Genomic DNA, 18897 nt, shown 5'->3' with positions numbered 1-18897 from the left:
TGGCGGGTGGGCGGGTCGGCGGGTTGGCGGGTGGGCGGGTCGGCGGGTTGGCGGGTGGGCGGGTCGGCGGGTCGGCGGGTGGGCGGGTCGGCGGGTCGGCGGGTGGGCGGGTCGGCGGGTTGGCGGGTGGGCGGGTCGGCGGGTTGGCGGGTGGGCGGGTCGGCGGGTTGGCGGGTGGGCGGGTCGGCGGGTTGGCGGGTGGGCGGGTCGGCGGGTTGGCGGGTGGGCGGGTCGGCGGGTGGGTGGGTGGGTCGGCGGGTGGGTGGGTGGGTCGGCGGGTGGGTGGGTGGGTGGGTGGGTCGGCGGGTGGTTGGCGGGTGGGTGGGTCGGTGGTTGGCGGGTGGGTGGGTCGGTGGTTGGCGGGTGGGTGGGTCGGTGGTTGGCGGGTGGGTGGGTCGGTGGTTGGCGGGTGGGTGGGCGGGTCGGCGGGTGGGCGGGCGGGTCGGCGGGTGGGCGGGCGGGTCGGCGGGTTGGCGGGTGGGCGGGTGGGCGGGTCGGCGGGTGGGCGGGTCGGCGGGTGGGCGGGTGGGCGGGTCGGCGGGTGGGCGGGTCGGCGGGTGGGCGGGTGGGCGGGTCGGCGGGTGGGCGGGTGGGCGGGTCGGCGGGTGGGCGGGTGGGCGGGTCGGCGGGTGGGCGGGTGGGCGGGTCGGCGGGTGGGCGGGTGGGCGGGTGGGCCGGTGGGCGGGTGGGCCGGTGGGCGGGTGGGCCGGTGGGCGGGTGGGCCGGTGGGCGGGTGGGCCGGTGGGCGGGTGGGCCGGTGGGCGGGTGGGCCGGTGGGCCGGTGGGCGGGTGGGCCGGTGGGCGGGTGGGCCGGTGGGCGGGTGGGCGGGTGGGCGGGTGGGCGGGGTGGGCGGGTGGGCGGGTGGGCGGGTGGGCGGGTGGGCGGGTGGGCGGGTGGGCGGGTGGGCGGGTGGGCCGGTGGGCGGGTGGGCGGGTGGGCCGGTGGGCGGGTGGGCGGGTGGGCGGGTGGGCCGGTGGGCGGGTGGGCCGGTGGGCGGGTGGGCCGGTGGGCGGGTGGGCCGGTGGGCGGGTGGGCCGGTGGGCGGGTGGGCCGGTGGGTGAGTGGCGGACGCGTCTGTGTGCACGTACGTCTGCTGAAGGTGGCGCGGGGAAGGACAACAAACTAAAACGCAACAACAACAAGAAGCAGCTTTTTTTCTTCTTGGTTCTTTCGGTAAAGTCACGTAGAAGGGAAATAATAAATAATAAAAATAAAACATAATAAAATACGCGACAGCGTCGCCTCGACAGACCTGTTCTCCACCTGAGGACGGCTGCTTGCGTTGTGGCCGAAACGTCGTGAGAATTGCTTTATCATGTTTTATTTTTATTTTATTACTTCCCTTCTACGTGACCTTACCGAAAGAACCAAGAAGATGAATCCCTGCAGTCACAAAAGCTTTAAATCGAAATTCAGTTCTAAAGAAATGATTTTCTTTCTAGCGTCGTGGTGTTCGTACTCCTTGGTTCTTTCGGTAAAGTCACGTGGGTAGAAAAAAATAACAACAGATCACGACGTCATCAGGGGGGACAACCACAGCAAGAAAAGAACTGCTTCAAGTCAAGATTACAGTGGTGTTGTGTATGCAGATGTGTAATGTGTAGTAGTGTATAGTGTAGTAGTGTATAGTGTAGTGTATAGTGTAGTGTATAGTGTAGTGTATAGTGTAGTAGTGTAATGTGTAGTAGTGTATAGTGTAGTAGTGTATAGTGTAGTAGTGTATAGTGTAGTAGTGTATAGTGTAGTGTATAGTGTAGTGTATAGTGTAGTAGTGTATAGTGTAGTAGTGTATAGTGTGTAGTGTATAGTGTGTAGTGTAGTGTAGTAGTGTATAGTGTAGTAGTGTATAGTGTAGTAGTGTATAGTGTAGTGTAATGTGTAGTAGTGTATAGTGTAGTAGTGTATAGTGTAGTAGTGTAATGTGTAGTAGTGTAATGTGTAGTAGTGTAATGTGTAGTAGTGTATAGTGTAGTAGTGTATAGTGTAGTAGTGTATAGTGTAGTAGTGTATAGTGTAGTAGTGTATAGTGTAGTGTAGTGTGCTGGACTTCTTTTCGTGACAAACGGTGACTCACCAGTCACTCACGGCCTACCCTACCCGTACCCGGCCGCACCAGGGTCGCAAACGGCTACCCGGGTAGGGTACGGGTATCGGGTACCCGATTGCGACCTCTGGGATGAAGCCATGTTGCAGGCGAGGGTGGGTTGATTCTAGGAACTTGAATTGTGAGAAGAGACAAGACGTTGGGAAATGAGTGACAAACGGTGACTCACCAGTGACTCACGGCCTTCCCGTACCCGGACGGGTATCGGGTAGGGTACGGGTATCGGGTACCCGGTTGCGACCTCTGACCCAGCCCCTGTAACCGCCGTTACGCATCTGTCTCCCCTGTCCCCCCCCCGCAGTGTGACATGCAGGAGGCACTTGAAGCGGTGGAGCGCACGCGAGCGTTCGTAGCGCTCAAGGAGAGCTCCGTTCAGCTAGAGAGGCACCAACGTCTCACGGTCTATCTGCTGCTCTGCTGCACATGTGCGTCGCTGGTTTATCTCATTCTTTCTCTTCCTCCTCCTCCTCCTCCGCGCGTTTGTCCCGCTGGAGGTCATCGGCTGTCCATCGCCCTCCTCCTGCACGCCGCCATGTCCCGCGTCGTGTCTCTCTCTCCGCTGCTAGGGCCACCACGGAGCCCGATCGCAACGCAGTCTTCTCTCTCTGTGTGTGTGTGATTTGTACCACCTCGAGTCTCCCTCTCACTCATTGCTAGTAGTCAACATCTCCTAGCCGCCGTGATGATGATGAGAGAGAGAGACACGCAAACTCCAAATATACGGCAGGCGTCAGGGTCGGGATCGAAGCCACGACCTCCTGTACACCAGGCGAGGTAGTCAACATTTCCTAGCCGCCGTGATGATGATGAGAGAGAGAGACACGCAAACTCCAAATATACAGCAGCAGGCGTCAGGGTTGGGATCGGACCCACGACCTCCTGTACACCAGGCGAGGTAGTTAACATCTCCTAGCCACCGTGATGATGATGAGAGAGACGCGCAAACTCCAGATATACGGCAGGCGTCAGGGTCAGGATCGAAGCCACGATCTCCTGTATACCAGGCGAGGGAGTTAACATCTCACCACTGCGACATCTCAATTTTAACCCAGCTGGAGAATGAGGTGGGCTGAGGAGTGGATGGGTGGGTGGGTGAGTGAGATCGGTGAGTGCGATGGTGGGCTAGAGAAGAGATGGAGTGATGTGGTACAGGAGGACGTGGAGCTGAGTGGACTTGCCGATGACTGGTACCAGCGGTGTCAAGATCGGCCTCTGTGGAGGAGGCTCGTGAAGGACGCTACTGGGCAGTTGGAGGCAGTCGCCCTCCAACAACAACGGAGGGCGGAGGAGCGACGCTCACAACAACGAGCGGAGCGCCGGGTGGCTAAAGCACAGCAAGTTGGCACAGTAGGGGGCACAGGTGGTGCATCAGCCAGTCATCTCGGTCATCTCAGTCAGTCGACCCGTGGCACCTGCTGGGTCTGCCCCGTGACCTCCTGCCAGCGGGCGTCCGACACTTCACGTGGCCTCGACGTGCACACGGCCTGGCACAAGCGTCGTGGTGACGTCACCGCAACTCGATGGCGAGCGGCGGTTGTTGTTGTCGTTTCACTCGCCCCGACAGCCCGTTAGAGGCTACGCGGGGGCACGTTTTGCCCGTGCGTGGTGTGCGTGGTGTGCGTGGCGTGCGTGCGTGGTGTGCGTGGTGTGTGCTGTGTGTGGTGTGTGCGTGGTGTGCGTGATTGGTGTGCGTGATTGGTGTGCGTGGCGTGTGCGTGGTGTGCGTGGTGCGTGCGTGATTGGTGTGCGTGATTGGTGTGCGTGGCGTGTGCGTGGTGTGCGTGGCGCGTGCGTGATTGGTGTGCGTGGCGTGTGCGTGGTGTGCGTGGTGTGCGTGGCGTGTGCGTGATTGGTGTGCGTGGCGTGTGCGTGGCGTGTGCGTGGCGTGTGCGTGATTGGTGTGCGTGGCGTGTGCGTGGTGTGCGTGGTGTGCGTGGCGTGCGTGGTGTGCGTGGTGTGTGCTGTGTGTGGTGTGTGCGTGGTGTGCGTGATTGGTGTGCGTGATTGGTGTGCGTGGCGTGTGCGTGGTGTGCGTGGTGCGTGCGTGATTGGTGTGCGTGATTGGTGTGCGTGGCGTGTGCGTGGTGTGCGTGGCGCGTGCGTGATTGGTGTGCGTGGCGTGTGCGTGGTGTGCGTGGTGTGCGTGGCGTGTGCGTGATTGGTGTGCGTGGCGTGTGCGTGGCGTGTGCGTGGCGTGTGCGTGATTGGTGTGCGTGGCGTGTGCGTGGTGTGCGTGGTGTGCGTGGCGTGTGCGTGATTGGTGTGCGTGATTGGTGTGCGTGGCGTGTGCGTGGTGTGCGTGGCGCGTGTGTGGCGTGTGCGTGGTGTGCGTGGTGTGTGCGTGGTGCGTGCGTGATTGGTGTGCGTGATTGGTGTGCGTGGCGTGTGCGTGGTGTGCGTGGCGCGTGTGTGGCGTGTGCGTGGTGTGCGTGGTGTGTGCGTGGTGTGCGTGGCGCGTGTGTGGCGTGTGCGTGGTGTGCGTGGTGTGTGCGTGGTGCGTGCGTGATTGGTGTGCGTGATTGGTGTGCGTGGCGTGTGCGTGGTGTGCGTGGCGCGTGTGTGGCGTGTGCGTGGTGTGTGCGTGGTGCGTGCGTGGTGCGTGCGTGATTGGTGTGCGTGGTGCGTGCGTGGTGCGTAGTGTGTGTGCTGTGCGTGGTGTGTGTGTGGCGTGTGCGTGGCGTGTGCGTGGCGTGTGCGTGGCGTGTGCGTGGTGCGTGCGTGGTGTGTGTGCGTGGTGTGCGTTGTGTACGTGGCGTGCGTGGTGTGTGTGCGTGGCGTGTGCGTGCGTGGTGTGCGTGGTGTGTGTGCGTGGCGTGTGCGTGCGTGGTGTGTGTGAGTGGTGTGCGTGGTGTGTGTGAGTGGTGTGCGTGGTGTGTGTGCGTGGTGTGTGTGAGTGGTGTGCGTGGTGTGTGTGCGTGGCGTGTGCGTGCGTGGTGTGTGTGCGTGGTGTGTGTGCGTGGTGTGCGTGCGTGGTGTGCGTGGTGTGTGTGCGTGGCGTGTGCGTGCGTGGTGTGTGTGAGTGGTGTGCGTGGTGTGTGTGCGTGGTGTGTGTGAGTGGTGTGCGTGGTGTGTGTGCGTGGTGTGTGTGAGTGGTGTGCGTGGTGTGTGTGCGTGGCGTGCGTGGTGTGTGTGTGCGCTAGTGCTCGCGAACGGCGCTTGCCCGGACGGCCGTCTGAAGGCCGCCACGACGTGTGGGGGACGCTGTCTGTGCGTGCGTGCAGATGGACGGATGTTGAAGTGCCTCTTCTTCAAGGGGGTCAATCTGCTCAGGGAGTTTGAGAACCGCTGTTGGCAGCAGGATCAGGTGAGCGTGTCTTCTGCCGCGTGGGGGGGGGGGGGCTGTCGTGACCATACTTCACCACTCTGGTCAGTGCGGTTATGGCGGTGGGGAGTGGTGGCGCCGCGGTTCGCACGCTCGCGCGACGAAACCCGGCGGTCCGAGATTATAGGGGTGGGTTTTTTGTGTATCGCGTAAATATAAATGCGTCTAGATTTGAAGCTTTCGTGACTGCAGGGATTCATCTTCTTGGTTCTTTCGGTAAAGTCACGTAGAAGGGAAATAATAAAATAATAAAAATAAAACATAATAAAATAATTTCGATGTAAAGCTTTCGTGACTGCAGGCATTCATCTTCTTGGTTCTTTCGGTAAAGTCACGTAGAAGGGAAATAATGAAATAATAAAAATAAACAATTTAAAATAATTTCGATTTAAAGCTTCTTTCGTGACTGCAGGGATTCATCTTCTTGGTTCTTTCGGTAAAGTCACGTAGAAGGGAAGTAATAAAATAATAAAAATAAAACATAATAAAATAATTTCGATGTAAAGCTTCTTTCGTGACTGCAGGGATTCATCTTCTTGGTTCTTTCGGTAAAGTCACGTAGAAGGGAAGTAATAAAATAATAAAAATAAAACATAATAAAATACAATTCTCACGACGTTTCGGCCCCCGACGACAGGCTGTCGGCGCTATATGTGTGACCTTTGTCTTTGTGTTCACAGTTGGCTCTCCCTGAGAAGGAAATGGGGAATTTGTTATTTCGCGACGGGAAGTTTAACAAGGCCATAGAGTGCTACACAAACGGAATTTCGGTCAGGTAATGTATTACACGCACACGCGTATATACACACACACACACACACGTACACACGTACACGCGTATATACACACACACACACACGTACACACGTACACGCGTATATACACACACACACACACACGTACACACGTATATACACACACACACACGTACACACGTACACGCGTATATACACACACACACACACACGTACACACGTACACGCGTATATACACACACACACACGTACACACGTACACGCGTATATACACACACACACACACATGTATACACATACACGCGTACACACATACGTACACACACACGTACACACGTACACACACGCGTGCATATACACACACGCACACACGCACACACGCGTGCGTATACACACACGCACACACGCACACGTGCGCACACACACGCGTGCGCGCACACACGCGTGCGTATACACACACGCACACACGCACACGTGCGCACACACGCGTGCGTATACACACACGCACACACGCACACGTGCGCACACACGCGTGCGCACACACACGCGTGCGTATACACACACGCACACGCGCACACGTGCGCACACACGCGTGCGTATACACACACGCACACACGTGCGCACACACACGCGTGTATACATACACACGTGTGTGTGTGTACACACACGCACACACGCACACGTGCGCACACACACGCGTGTATACATACACACGTGTGTGTGTACACACACGCACACGTGCGCACACACACGCGTGCGTATACACACACGCACACACGCACACGTGCGTATACACACGCGTGCGTATACACACACGCACACACGCACACGTGCGTATACACACACACGCGTGTATACATACACGTGTGTGTGTACACACACGTACACATGCACACGTACACACACGCACACACACGTACACACACACACGTACACACACACACACACACACACGTTCACACACACACACGTACACACACACGTACACACACACACGAACGCCTCCCCTAAGTCAACTCGGCCTCAAACAAGCACCTGGCGCGGTGCGTAAAACAACCTCGCCGCTGGGAGAGACAAAGGCGGCCGGGCGTGGTGGTGGTGACCACCCACCCACCCACCCCCCTCGTGCGCCGTGCCGGCCTTTGCACGCACCGCTCGCTAACACAGCACTGTTCGATTGAAAGCTTCTTTCGTGACTGCAGGGATTCATCTTCTTGGTTCTTTCGGTAAAGTCGTCACGTAGAAGGGAAATAATAAACTAATAAAAATAAAACTTAATAAAATAATTCTCACGACGTTTCGGCCACAACGCAAGCAGCCGTCCTCAGGTGAAGAAACAGGTCTGTCGAGAAGACAGCGTCTGAATGACACACCCCAGGCTTGGAGCGTCTATTTAAGCTGGGTTGGAGGGGCGAAGAGCGTCTTGACAAAATAATTTGCATATCAAGAGGAATTTAGCATATTTCGATGTAAAGCTTCTTTCGTGACTGCAGGGATTCATCTTCTTGGTTCTTTCGGTAAAGTCACGTAGAATGGAAATAATAAAATAATAAAAATAAAACGTAATAAAATTTTATGCAGGGATTCATCTTCTTGGTTCTTTCGGTAAAGTCACGTAGAAGGGAAATATTAAATAATATAAAGTCACGTAGAAGGGAAATATTAAATAATAAAAATATAAAACATAATAAAATAATTCTCACGACGTTTCGGCCACAACGCAAGCAGCCGTCCTCAGGTGGAGAACAGGTCTGTCGGAAAGACAACGTCTGAATGAGCACCACCAGGCTTGGAAGCGTATATTTAATGGATTCAGGCTTAGCAATCGGAAGAAATAAATGATATTTCGATTTAAAGCTTTCGTGATTGCAGGGATTAATCTTCTTGGTTCTTTCGGTAAAGTCACGTAGAAGGGAAATATTAAATAATAAAAATATAAAACATAATAAAATCATTCTCACGACGTTTCGGCCACAACGCAAGAGTCTTCCCGACAGACCTGTTCTCCACCTGAGGATGGCTGCTTGCGTTGTGGCCGAAACGTCGTGAGAATTATTTTATTATGTTTTATATTTTTATTATTTAATATTTCCCTTCTACGTGACTTTACCGAAAGAACCAAGAAGATGAATCCCTGCATAATATTTTATTATATTTTATTTTATTATTTCCCTTCTACGTGACTTTACCGAAAGAACCAAGAAGATGAATCCCTGCAGTCACGAAAGCTTTAAATCGAAATATGCTAAATTCCTCTTGGTATGCAAATTATTTTGTCAAGGCGCTCTTCCCCCCTCCATCCCAGCTTAAATAGTCGCTCCAAGCCTGGGGCGTGTCATTCAGACGCTGTCTCCTCGACAGACCTGCTCTCCACCTGAGGACGGCTGCTTGCGTTGTGGCCGAAACGTCGTGAGAATTATTTTTTTTACGTTTTATTATTTTACTATTTCCATTCTACGTGATGACTTTACCGAAAGAACCAAGAAGATGAACACAGCACTTGCCCCGCCACCACCACCACAGTCGGTTGAGGCTACACGGGGTATCTTTGTCTTTGTCTCCCTGCAGCCCATACAACCACGTCTTGTACGGCAACCGAGCCATCTGCTTCATTCGCGTCAGGAACCACAGGTCAGTGTTGGCACTTGCCCCGTGTCCGTTACCTCCGCTGCTTGCAGCTCACGACCCTCGCCATTGCACTGCTGGATGAAGGGCTGCCTGCCTGAGGTCGCAACCGGGTACCCGATACCCGTACCCTACCCGATACCCGGCTACCCGTACCCAGTCGGGTACGGGTACCCGTTTGCGACCCTGGTGCGGCTGTGTACGGGTAGCCGGGTAGGCCGTGAGTCACTGGTGAGTCACCGTTTGTCACTCATTTCGGGTAGGGTACGGGTACGGGTAGGGTACGGGTACCCGTTTGCGACCCTGGTGCGGCCGGGTACGGGTAGGCCGTGAGTCACTGGTGAGTCACCGTTTGTCACTCATTCCCAACGTCTTGTCTCTTCTCACAATTCAAGTTCCTAGAATCAACCCACCCGCGCCTGCAACATGGCTTCATCCCGGAGGTCGCAATCAGGTACCCGATACCCGTACCCTACCCGATACCCAGCCGGGTACGGGTAGGGTACGGGTAGGGTACGGGTACAGCCGGGTACGGGTACCCATTTGCGACCCTGGTAAGGCTGGGTACGGGTAAGGAATCAAAACCCGTTTGCGACCTCTGCTGCCTGCCTGCCTGCCCGTCTATTCCCGTGCACGTGTGTGTGTCAATGCGTGTGTGTGTGTCAATGCGTGTGTGTGTCAATGCGTGTGTGTGTGTCAATGCGTGTGTGTGTCAATGCGTGTGTGTGTCAATACGTGTGTGTGTGTGTCAATGCGTGTGTGTGTGTCAATGCGTGTGTGTGTCAATACGTGTGTGTGTCAATACGTGTGTGTGTGTGTCAATGCGTGTGTGTGTGTCAATGCGTGTGTGTGTGTCAATGCGTGTGTGTGTGTCAATGCGTGTGTGTGTCAATGCGTGTGTGTGTCAATGCGTGTGTGTGTCAATGCGTGTGTGTGTCAATGCGTGTGTGTGTCAATACGTGTGTGTGTGTGTCAATGCGTGTGTGTGTCAATGCGTGTGTGTGTGTGTCAATGCATGCGTGTGTGTGTGTGTCAATGCGTGTGTGTGTGTCAATGCGTGTGTGTGCGTGTGTGTCAATGCGTGCGTGTGTCAATGCGTGCGTGTGTGTGTGTCAATACGTGTGTGTGTGTCAATGCGTGTGTGTGCGTGTGTCAATGCGTGCGTGTGTGTGTCAATGCGTGCGTGTGTGTGTCAATGCGTGCGTGTGTGTGTCAATGCGTGCGTGTGTGTGTCAATGCGTGCGTGTGTGTGTCAATGCGTGCGTGTGTGTGTCAATGCGTGCGTGTGTGTGTCAATGCGTGCGTGTGTGTGTCAATGCGTGCGTGTGTGTCAATGCGTGCGTGTCAATGCGTGCGTGTGTGTGTGTGTGTCAATGCATGCGTGTGTGTGTGTGTCAATGCGTGTGTGTCAATGCGTGTGTGTGTCAATGCGTGTGTGTGTCAATGCGTGTGTGTGTGTCGATGCGTGTGTGTGTGTGTCAATGCGTGTGTGTGCGTGTGTGTCAATGCGCGTGCGTGTGTGTCAATGCGCGTGTGTGTGTGCGTGTGTGTCAATGCGTGTGTGTGCGTCAATGCGTGCGTGTGTGTGTCAATGCGTGCGTGTGTGTCAATGCGTGCGTGTGTGTGTCAATGCGTGTGTGTGTGTCAATGTGTGTGCGTGTGTCAATGCGCGTGTGTGTCAATGCGCGTGTGTGCGTGTGTGTCAATGCGCGTGTGTGCGTGTGTCAATGCGCGTGTGTGTGTGTGTGTGTCAATGCGTGTGTGTGTGTGTCAATGCGTGTGTCAATGCGCGCGCGTGCGTGTGTCAATGCGCGCGCGTGCGTGTGTCAATGCGCGTGTGTGCGTGTGTCAATGCGCGTGTGTGTGTGTGTGTCAATGCGCGCGGAAGCCTGCCACACTTGTTAAACCCGATATTGGGATCTCTGCTCTGTCTGTCTGCCCGCCTCGCTGCGTGCGTCTGTCGCCGTCTTCACGGCTCTGCAGCAAAGCCCTCTCCGATGCCAGGAAAGCGGTCGTGCTCAAGCCGGACTGGCCCAAGGTTTGTCGCAAACCCTCCCGCCCCTCCCCCCTCCCCCCTCGTGTTGATGGGCCAGAACCAGCCCCCCCTCCCCCCCACCTTGATCCTGATTCTAATCTCGCCCTCCCAACATCCACCCCTCACCTCCCCCCACCTCCCCCTCACCTTGATCCTGATTGTGACCTCCCTCCCCCCAACATCTCCCCCCCAACTCCCCCACCCACCTCCCCCTCGCCTCCCCCCCCACCTCCCCCCACCTCCCCCCCACCTCTCCCCCACCTCCCCCCACCTCCCCCCACCTCCCCCCACCTCCCCCCCACTCCCCCCACCTCCCCCCACCTCCCCCCACCTCCCCCCCCCCTCCCCCACCTCCCCCCACCTCCCCCCACCTCCCCCCACCTCCCCCCCACCTCCCCCCCACCTCCCCCACCTCCCCCCCCCCTCCCCCCCACCTCCCCCACCTCCCCCCCCCTCCCCCACCTCCCCCCCACCTCCCCCCACCTCCCCTCACCTCCCCCCCCCACCTCCCCCCCCACCTTGATCCTGATTCTGACCTCCCTCTCCCTCCCCCCCCCGCCCCCCCACCTCCCCCCACCTTGATCCTGATTGTGACCTCCCTCCCCCCCCACCTCCCCCTCACCTCCCCCCACCTCCCCCTCACCTCCCCCCCACCTTGACCCTGATTGTGACCCCCCCCCCCCCCCCCAGGCTCACTACCGCTACGTGGAGGCGGTGCTGGAGGTGCACGGGCTGCACGCGGCACTGCACGCCAACCAGCGCGGCGTGGACCTGTGTCGCCTGAGCGGGGAGAAGGTGGGGGACCTCGTGACGCAGGGGGACCGACTCCGGGACCAGCTCGCCACGCTCGCCGCCAAGAGGGGTGAGGGTGGCGGTGGTGGTGGTGGTGGTGGTAGTGGTGGTTGTGGTGGTGGTGGTGGTGGCGGGGAGAAGGTGGGGGACCTCGTGACGCAGGGGGGACCGACTCCGGGACCAGCTCGCCACGCTCGCCGCCAAGAGGGGTGAGGGTGGCGGTGGTGGTGGTGGTGGTAGTGGTGGTTGTGGTGGTGGTGGTGGTGGCGGGGAGAAGGTGGGGGACCTCGTGACGCAGGGGGACCGACTCCGGGACCAGCTCGCCACGCTCAGCCGCCAAGAGGGGTGAGGGTGGCGGTGGTAGTGGTGGTGGTGGTGGTCGTGGTGGTGGTTGTGGTGGTGGTAGTGGTGGTTGTGGTGGTGGTGGTGGTGGCGGGGAGAAGGTGGGGGACCTCGTGACGCAGGGGGACCGCCTGCGGGACCAGCTCGCCACGCTCGCCGCCAAGAGGGGTGAGGGTGGCGATGGTGGTGGTGGTGGTGGTGGTGGTCGTGGTGGTGGTTGTGGTGGTGGCGGTGACCAGCTCGCCGCGGTGGCGGCGGCGGCGATGGTGGCAGTGGTGGTGGTGGTGGCGGCGGCGGCGGTGGTGGTGGCGATGGTGGTGGTGGTGGCAGTGGTGGTGGTGGTGGTGGTGGCGGCGGCGGCGGCGGTGGTGGTGGGCGATAGTGGTGGTGGTGGCGGTGGTGGTGGTGGCGGCGGGGGTGGTGGCGGCGGTGGTGGTGGCGGCGATGGTGGTGGTGGTGGCGGCGGTGGTGGTGGCGATGGTGGTGGTGGCGATGGTGGTGGTGGCGGTGGTGGTGGTGGCGGCGGGGGTGGTGGCGGCGGTGGTGGTGGCGGCGATGGTGGTGGTGGTGGCGGCGGTGGTGGCGGCGGTGGTGGTGGCGATGGTGGTGGTCGTGATGGTGTTGGTGGTGTCCCGGTTGTTGTCGCTGTTGCTGCCTGTTCGTGTGTGTGTGTATCGGTATCTTTCTGTGTGCGTCAGCGCGTGTGTGTAAGTGTGTGGGGAGCGGTGGTGCAGCGGTTAGCGTGCTGCGCTACGAACCTAGCGACCCGATTCCCGCTCATGGCCAACACCAGTCCTGGGCCTCCCCTAGGTCGGCTCAGCCTCAAATGAGTACCTGGTGCGGTGTGTAAACATCTCCACTGTGTGTAAACTCACGTGAACCTGTGTGTGTGTCTGTGTGTGTCTGTGTGTGTCTGTGTGTGTGTGTCTGTGTGTGTGTGTGTGTGCCTGTGTGTGTCTGTGTGTGTGTGTCTGCGTGTGTCTGTGTGTGTCTGTGTGTGTGTGCCTGTGTGTGTCTGTGTGTGTCTGTGTGTGTGTGTCTGTGTGTGTGTGTGTGTGCCTGTGTGTGTCTGTGTGTGTGTGTCTGTGTGTGTCTGTGTGTGTCTGTGTGTGTGTGCCTGTGTGTGCCTGTGTGTGCCTGTGTGTGTCTGTGTGTGTGTGTGTCTGTGTGTGTGTGCCTGTGTGTGCCTGTGTGTGCCTGTGTGTGTCTGTGTGTGTGTGTCTGTGTGTGTGTGTCTGTGTGTGTCTGTGTGTGTGTGCCTGTGTGTGTCTGTGTGTGTCTGTGTGTGTCTGTGTGTGTGTGCCTGTGTGTGCCTGTGTGTGTCTGTGTGTGTCTGTGTGTGTCTGTGTGTGTGTGTGTCTGTGTGTGTGTGCCTGTGTGTGCCTGTGTGTGCCTGTGTGTGCCTGTGTGTGTCTGTGTGTGTGTGTCTGTGTGTGTGTGTCTGTGTGTGTGTGTCTGTGTGTGTGTGTGTGTCTGTGTGTGTCTGTGTGTGTCTGTGTGTGTCTGTGTGTGTGTGTCTGTGTGTGTGTGTCTGTGTGTGTCTGTGTGTGTGTGCCTGTGTGTGCCTGTGTGTGTGTCTGTGTGTGTCTGTGTGTGTGTGCCTGTGTGTGCCTGTGTGTGTGTGCCTGTGTGTGTGTGCCTGTCTGTGTGTGTCTGTGTGTGTCTGTGTGTGTGTGTCTGTGTGTGTCTGTGTGTGTGTGCCTGTGTGTGCCTGTGTGTGTGTGCCTGTGTGTGTGTGCCTGTGTGTGTGTGTCTGTGTGTGTCTGTGTGTGTGTCTGTGTGTGTCTGTGTGTGTGTGTGTGTGTCTGTGTGTGCCTGTGTGTGCCTGTGTGTGTCTGTGTGTGCCTGTGTGTGTCTGTGTGTGTCTGTGTGTGTGTGTGTCTGTGTGTGTGTGTGTCTGTGTGTGTGTGTGTGTCCCGCAGCTCAAGAGACCACCACCAGCAGCTTCGTAAACGTCAGCCGCAACCTGTGAGTCTCTCTCACTCACTCACACTCACTCTCTCACTCACTCGCTCGCTCACTCGCTCGCTCACTCTCACACTCTCTCACTCACTCGCTCGCTCACTCGCTCGCTCACTCTCACACTCTCTCACTCACTCGCTCGCTCACTCGCTCGCTCACTCTCACACTCTCTCGCTCACTCTCACTCACTCGCTCACTCGCTCACTCTTTTTCTCTCACTCACTCACTCGCTTGCTCGCTCTCACACTCTCTCACTCGCTCGCTCGCTCATTCACTCGCTCGCTCTCTCACTCTCTCACTCGCTCACTCACTCGCTCACTCGCTCGCTCGCTCACTCGCTCGCTCACTCACTCGGTCCCTCACACTCTCACTCGCTCGCTCACACTCACTCACTCGCTCGCTCACACTCACTCACTCGCTCGCTCACTCACTCGGTCCCTCACACTCTCACTCGCTCGCTCACACTCACTCACTCGCTCGCTCACACTCACACTCTCACTCGCTCGCGCACACTCTCTCTCGCTCTCTCACTCACTCTCTCACTCACTCTCACTCCTCTCTCTGTCTCCCCGTGTCTCCCCGTGTCTCCCTGTGTCTCCCCGTGTCCCTGCATGTCTCCCCGTGTTTCCTTGTGTCTCCCCGCGTCTCGCCGCGTCTCCCCGCATCTCTCCGCGTCTCCCCGCGTTTCCCCACGTCTCTCCACGTCTCCCCGCGTTTCCCCGCGTCTCCCCGCATCTCCCCGCGTCTCCCCGCATCTCCCCGCATCTCTCCGCGTCTCCCCGCGTTTCCCCACGTCTCTCCACGTCTCTCCACGTCTCCCCGCGTCTCCCCGCATCTCTCCGCGTCTCCCCGCGTTTCCCCACGTCTCTCCACGTCTCCCCGCGTCTCCCCGCGTCTCCCCGCGTCTCCCCGCATCTCTCCGCGTCTCCCCGCGTTTCCCCGCGTCTCCCCGCGTCTCCCCGCGTCTCCCCGCGTCTCCCCGCGTCTCCCCGCGTTTCCCCACGTCTCTCCACGTCTCCCCGCGTCTCCCCGCGTTTCCCCACGTCTCTCCACGTCTCCCCGCGTCTCCCCGCGTTTCCCCACGTCTCTCCACGTCTCCCCGTGTCTCCCCGTGTCTCTCTCTGTCTCCCCGCGTCTCCCCGCGTCTCCCCGCGTCTCCCCGCGTCTCCCCGCGTCTCCCCGCGTATCCCCGCGTATCCCCGCGTCTCCCCGCGTCTCCCCGTGTCTGTCCATGTCTCCCCGCATCTCCCCGCGTCTCCCCGCGTCTCCCCGCGTCTCCCCGCGTCTCCCCGCGTCTCCCCCCCTCCTCCCGCCCCTCCAGCCGAGAGTGGCGAGGCGGTGACGGCGCTGTGCTGGACGATGATCAGCACGTCTCTGTCTCCGTCACCAGGAACGGCGCCTCCAGCAAGCGCCGCGGGAAACGCAGCTCCACGCACACCTTCCAGAAGAAGGTGCACCACACCACTCACTCGCACACTCACTCGCTCGCTCGCTCACTAGCTCGCTCACTAGCTCGCTCACTCACTCACTAGCTCGCTCACTCACTCGTGGGAAACGCAGCTCCACGCACACCTTCCAGAAGAAGGTGCACCACACCACTCACTCGCACACTCACTCGCACACTCGCTCACTCACTAGCTCGCTCACTCACTCGCTCACTCACTCGCTCACTCACTCGTTCACTCACTAGCTCGCTCACTCACTCACTCGCTCACTCGTTCACTCACTAGCTCGCTCACTTACTCACTCGCTCACTCACTCGCTCACTCACTCGCTCACTCACTCACTCGTGGGAAACGCAGCTCCACGCACACCTTCCAGAAGAAGGTGCGCCACACCACTCACTCGCACACTCACTCACTAGCTCGCTCACTCACTCGCTCACTCACTCGCTCACTCACTCGTTCACTCACTAGCTCGCTCACTCACTCACTCGCTCACTCACTCGCTCACTCACTCGCTCACTCACTCGTTCACTCACTCACTCGCTCACTTACTCACTCGCTCACTCACTCGCTCACTCACTCGCTCACTCACTCACTCGTGGGAAACGCAGCTCCACGCACACCTTCCAGAAGAAGGTGCACCACACCACTCACTCGCACACTCACTCGCACACTCGCTCACTCACTAGCTCGCTCACTCACTCACTCACTCGCACACTCACTCGTTCACTCACTCACTCACTCACTCGCACACTCACTCGCACACTCACTCGCACACTCGCTCACTCACTAGCTCGCTCACTCACTCACTCACTCACTCACTCGTTCACTCACTAGCTCGCTCACTCACTCACTCGCTCACTCACTCGCTCACTCACTCGTTCACTCACTAGCTCGCTCACTCACTCACTCGCTCACTCACTCGCTCACTCACTCGTTCACTCACTAGCTCGCTCACTCACTCACTCGCTCACTCACTCGCTCACATCACTCGCTCACTCACTCACTAGCTCGCTCACTCACTCGCTCGCTCACTCACTCACTCGCTCACTCACTCGCTCACTCACTCGTTCACTCACTAGCTCGCTCACTCACTCACTCGCTCACTCACTCGCTCACTCGCTCACTCACTCGTTCACTCACTAGCTCGCTCACTCACTCACTCACTCACTCACTCACTCGCTCACTCACTCGCTCACTCACTCGTTCACTCACTAGCTCGCTCACTCGCTCGCTCACTCACTCGTTCACTCACTAGCTCGCTCACTCACTCACTCACTCGCTCACTCACTCACTCGTTCACTCACTAGCTCGCTCACTCACTCACTCACTCACTCGCTCACTCACTCGTTCACTCACTAGCTCGCTCACTCACTCACTCGTTCACTCACTCGCTCACTCACTCGTTCACTCACTAGCTCGCTCACTCGTTCACTCACTAGCTCGCTCACTCACTCACTCGTTCACTCACTCGCTCACTCACTCGTTCACTCACTAGCTCGCTCACTCACTCACTCGTTCACTCACTCGCTCACTCACTCGTTCACTCACTACCTCGCTCACTCACTCACTCGTTCACTCACTAGCTCGCTCACTCACTCACTCGCTCACTCACTCGCTCACTCACTCGTTCACTCACTAGCTCGCTCACTCACTCACTCACTCACTCACTCGCTCACTCACTCACTCACTCACTCGCTCGCTCACTCACTCGTTCACCTCGCTCGTTCACTCACTCGTTCACTCACTCGTTCACTCACTCGTTCACTCACTCACTCACTCGCTCGCTCGCTCACTCACTCACTCGCTCGCTCACTCACTCACTCGCTCACTCACTCGCTCACTCACTCGTTCACTCACTCGCTCACTCACTCGTTCACTCACTCGCTCACTCACTCGTTCACTCACTAGCTCGCTCACTCACTCACTCACTCACTCACTCGCTCACTCACTCACTCACTCACTCGCTCGCTCACTCACTCGTTCACTCACTCGTTCACTCACTCGTTCACTCACTCGTTCACTCACTCGTTCACTCACTCACTCACTCGCTCGCTCGCTCACTCACTCACTCGCTCGCTCACTCACTCACTCGCTCACTCACTCGCTCACTCACTCGTTCACTCACTCGCTCACTCACTCGTTCACTCACTCGCTCACTCACTCGTTCACTCACTCGTTCACTCACTCGCTCACTCGCTCGTTCACTCACTCGTTCACTCACTCGTTCACTCACTCGTTCACTCACTCGTTCACTCGCTCACTCGCTCACTCACTCACTCGCTCACTCACTCACTCGCTCACTCACTCGTTCACTCACTCGCTCGCTCGCTCACTCACTCGCTCGTTCACTCACTCGTTCACTCACTCGTTCACTCACTCGTTCACTCGCTCACTCACTCACTCACTCGCTCACTCACTCGTTCACTCACTCGCTCGCTCGCTCACTCACTCGCTCGTTCACTCACTCGCTCACTCACTCGTTCACTCACTAGCTCGCTCACTCACTCACTCGCTCACTCACTCGCTCACTCACTCGTTCACTCACTCACTCACTCACTCACTCGCTCACTCACTCGCTCACTCACTCGTTCACTCACTCACTCACTCACTCACTCGCTCACTCACTCACTCGCACACTCACTCGTTCACTCACTCACTCGCACACTCACTCGCACACTCACTCGCACACTCGCTCACTCACTAGCTCGCTCACTCACTCACTCACTCACTCGTTCACTCACTAGCTCGCTCACTCACTCACTCGCTCACTCGCTCGCTCACTCGCTCACTCGCTCTCTCACTCGCTCACTCGTTCACACGCTCACTCAATCACTCGCTCACTCACTAGCTCGCTCACTCACTCACTCGCTCACTCGCTCTCTCACTCGCTCACTCGTTCACACGCTCACTCAATCACTCGCTCACTCACTCGCTCACTCACTCGCTCACTCGCTCACTCGCTCTCTCACTCGCTCACTTCGTTCACACGCTCACTCAATCACTCGTTCACTCACTAGCTCGCTCACTCACTCACTCGCTCACTCACTCGCTCACTCACTCGTTCACTCACTAGCTCGCTCACTCACTCACTCGCTCACTCACTCGCTCACTCACTCGTTCACTCACTCACTCACTCACTCACTCGCTCACTCACTCACTCGCTCACTCGCTCACTCACTCGTTCACTCACTCACTCACTCACTCACTCGCTCACTCACTCGTTCACTCACTCACTCACTCACTCACTCGCTCACTCACTCACTCACTCACTCACTCGCACACTCACTCACTCACTCACTCGTGGGAAACGCAGCTCCACGCACACCTTCCAGAAGAAGGTGCACCACACCACTCACTCGCACACTCACTCGCACACTCGCTCACTCACTAGCTCGCTCACTCATTCACTCACTCGCACACTCACTCGTTCACTCACTCACTCACTCACTCGCACACTCACTCGCACACTCACTCGCACACTCGCTCACTCACTAGCTCGCTCACTCATTCA

General features: G+C 58.0%; 1 protein-coding gene across 1 annotated transcript in view; it reads left to right on the top strand.

Moving 5' to 3' along the window:
* LOC144952033 (uncharacterized) overlaps positions 1-18897 on the top strand; it is a 46316-nt gene that overhangs the window by 10523 nt on the left and 16896 nt on the right. The window contains exons 7-14 of the mRNA XM_078882424.1: positions 2407-2530; positions 5327-5409; positions 6108-6202; positions 8751-8813; positions 10791-10845; positions 11533-11704; positions 13899-13944; positions 15260-15389. Of these exons, the coding sequence (XP_078738550.1) occupies positions 2407-2530; positions 5327-5409; positions 6108-6202; positions 8751-8813; positions 10791-10845; positions 11533-11704; positions 13899-13944; positions 15260-15389 (768 nt within the window). The remainder of the gene's footprint in view (positions 1-2406; positions 2531-5326; positions 5410-6107; positions 6203-8750; positions 8814-10790; positions 10846-11532; positions 11705-13898; positions 13945-15259; positions 15390-18897) is intronic.

This window comes from Lampetra fluviatilis, chromosome 65, assembly GCF_964198595.1.
Source record: "Lampetra fluviatilis chromosome 65, kcLamFluv1.1, whole genome shotgun sequence".
NCBI lineage: Eukaryota > Metazoa > Chordata > Hyperoartia > Petromyzontiformes > Petromyzontidae > Lampetra > Lampetra fluviatilis.
Note: the sequence above shows the minus strand (reverse complement) of the source record. Positions and strands in the feature narration are given on the sequence as shown.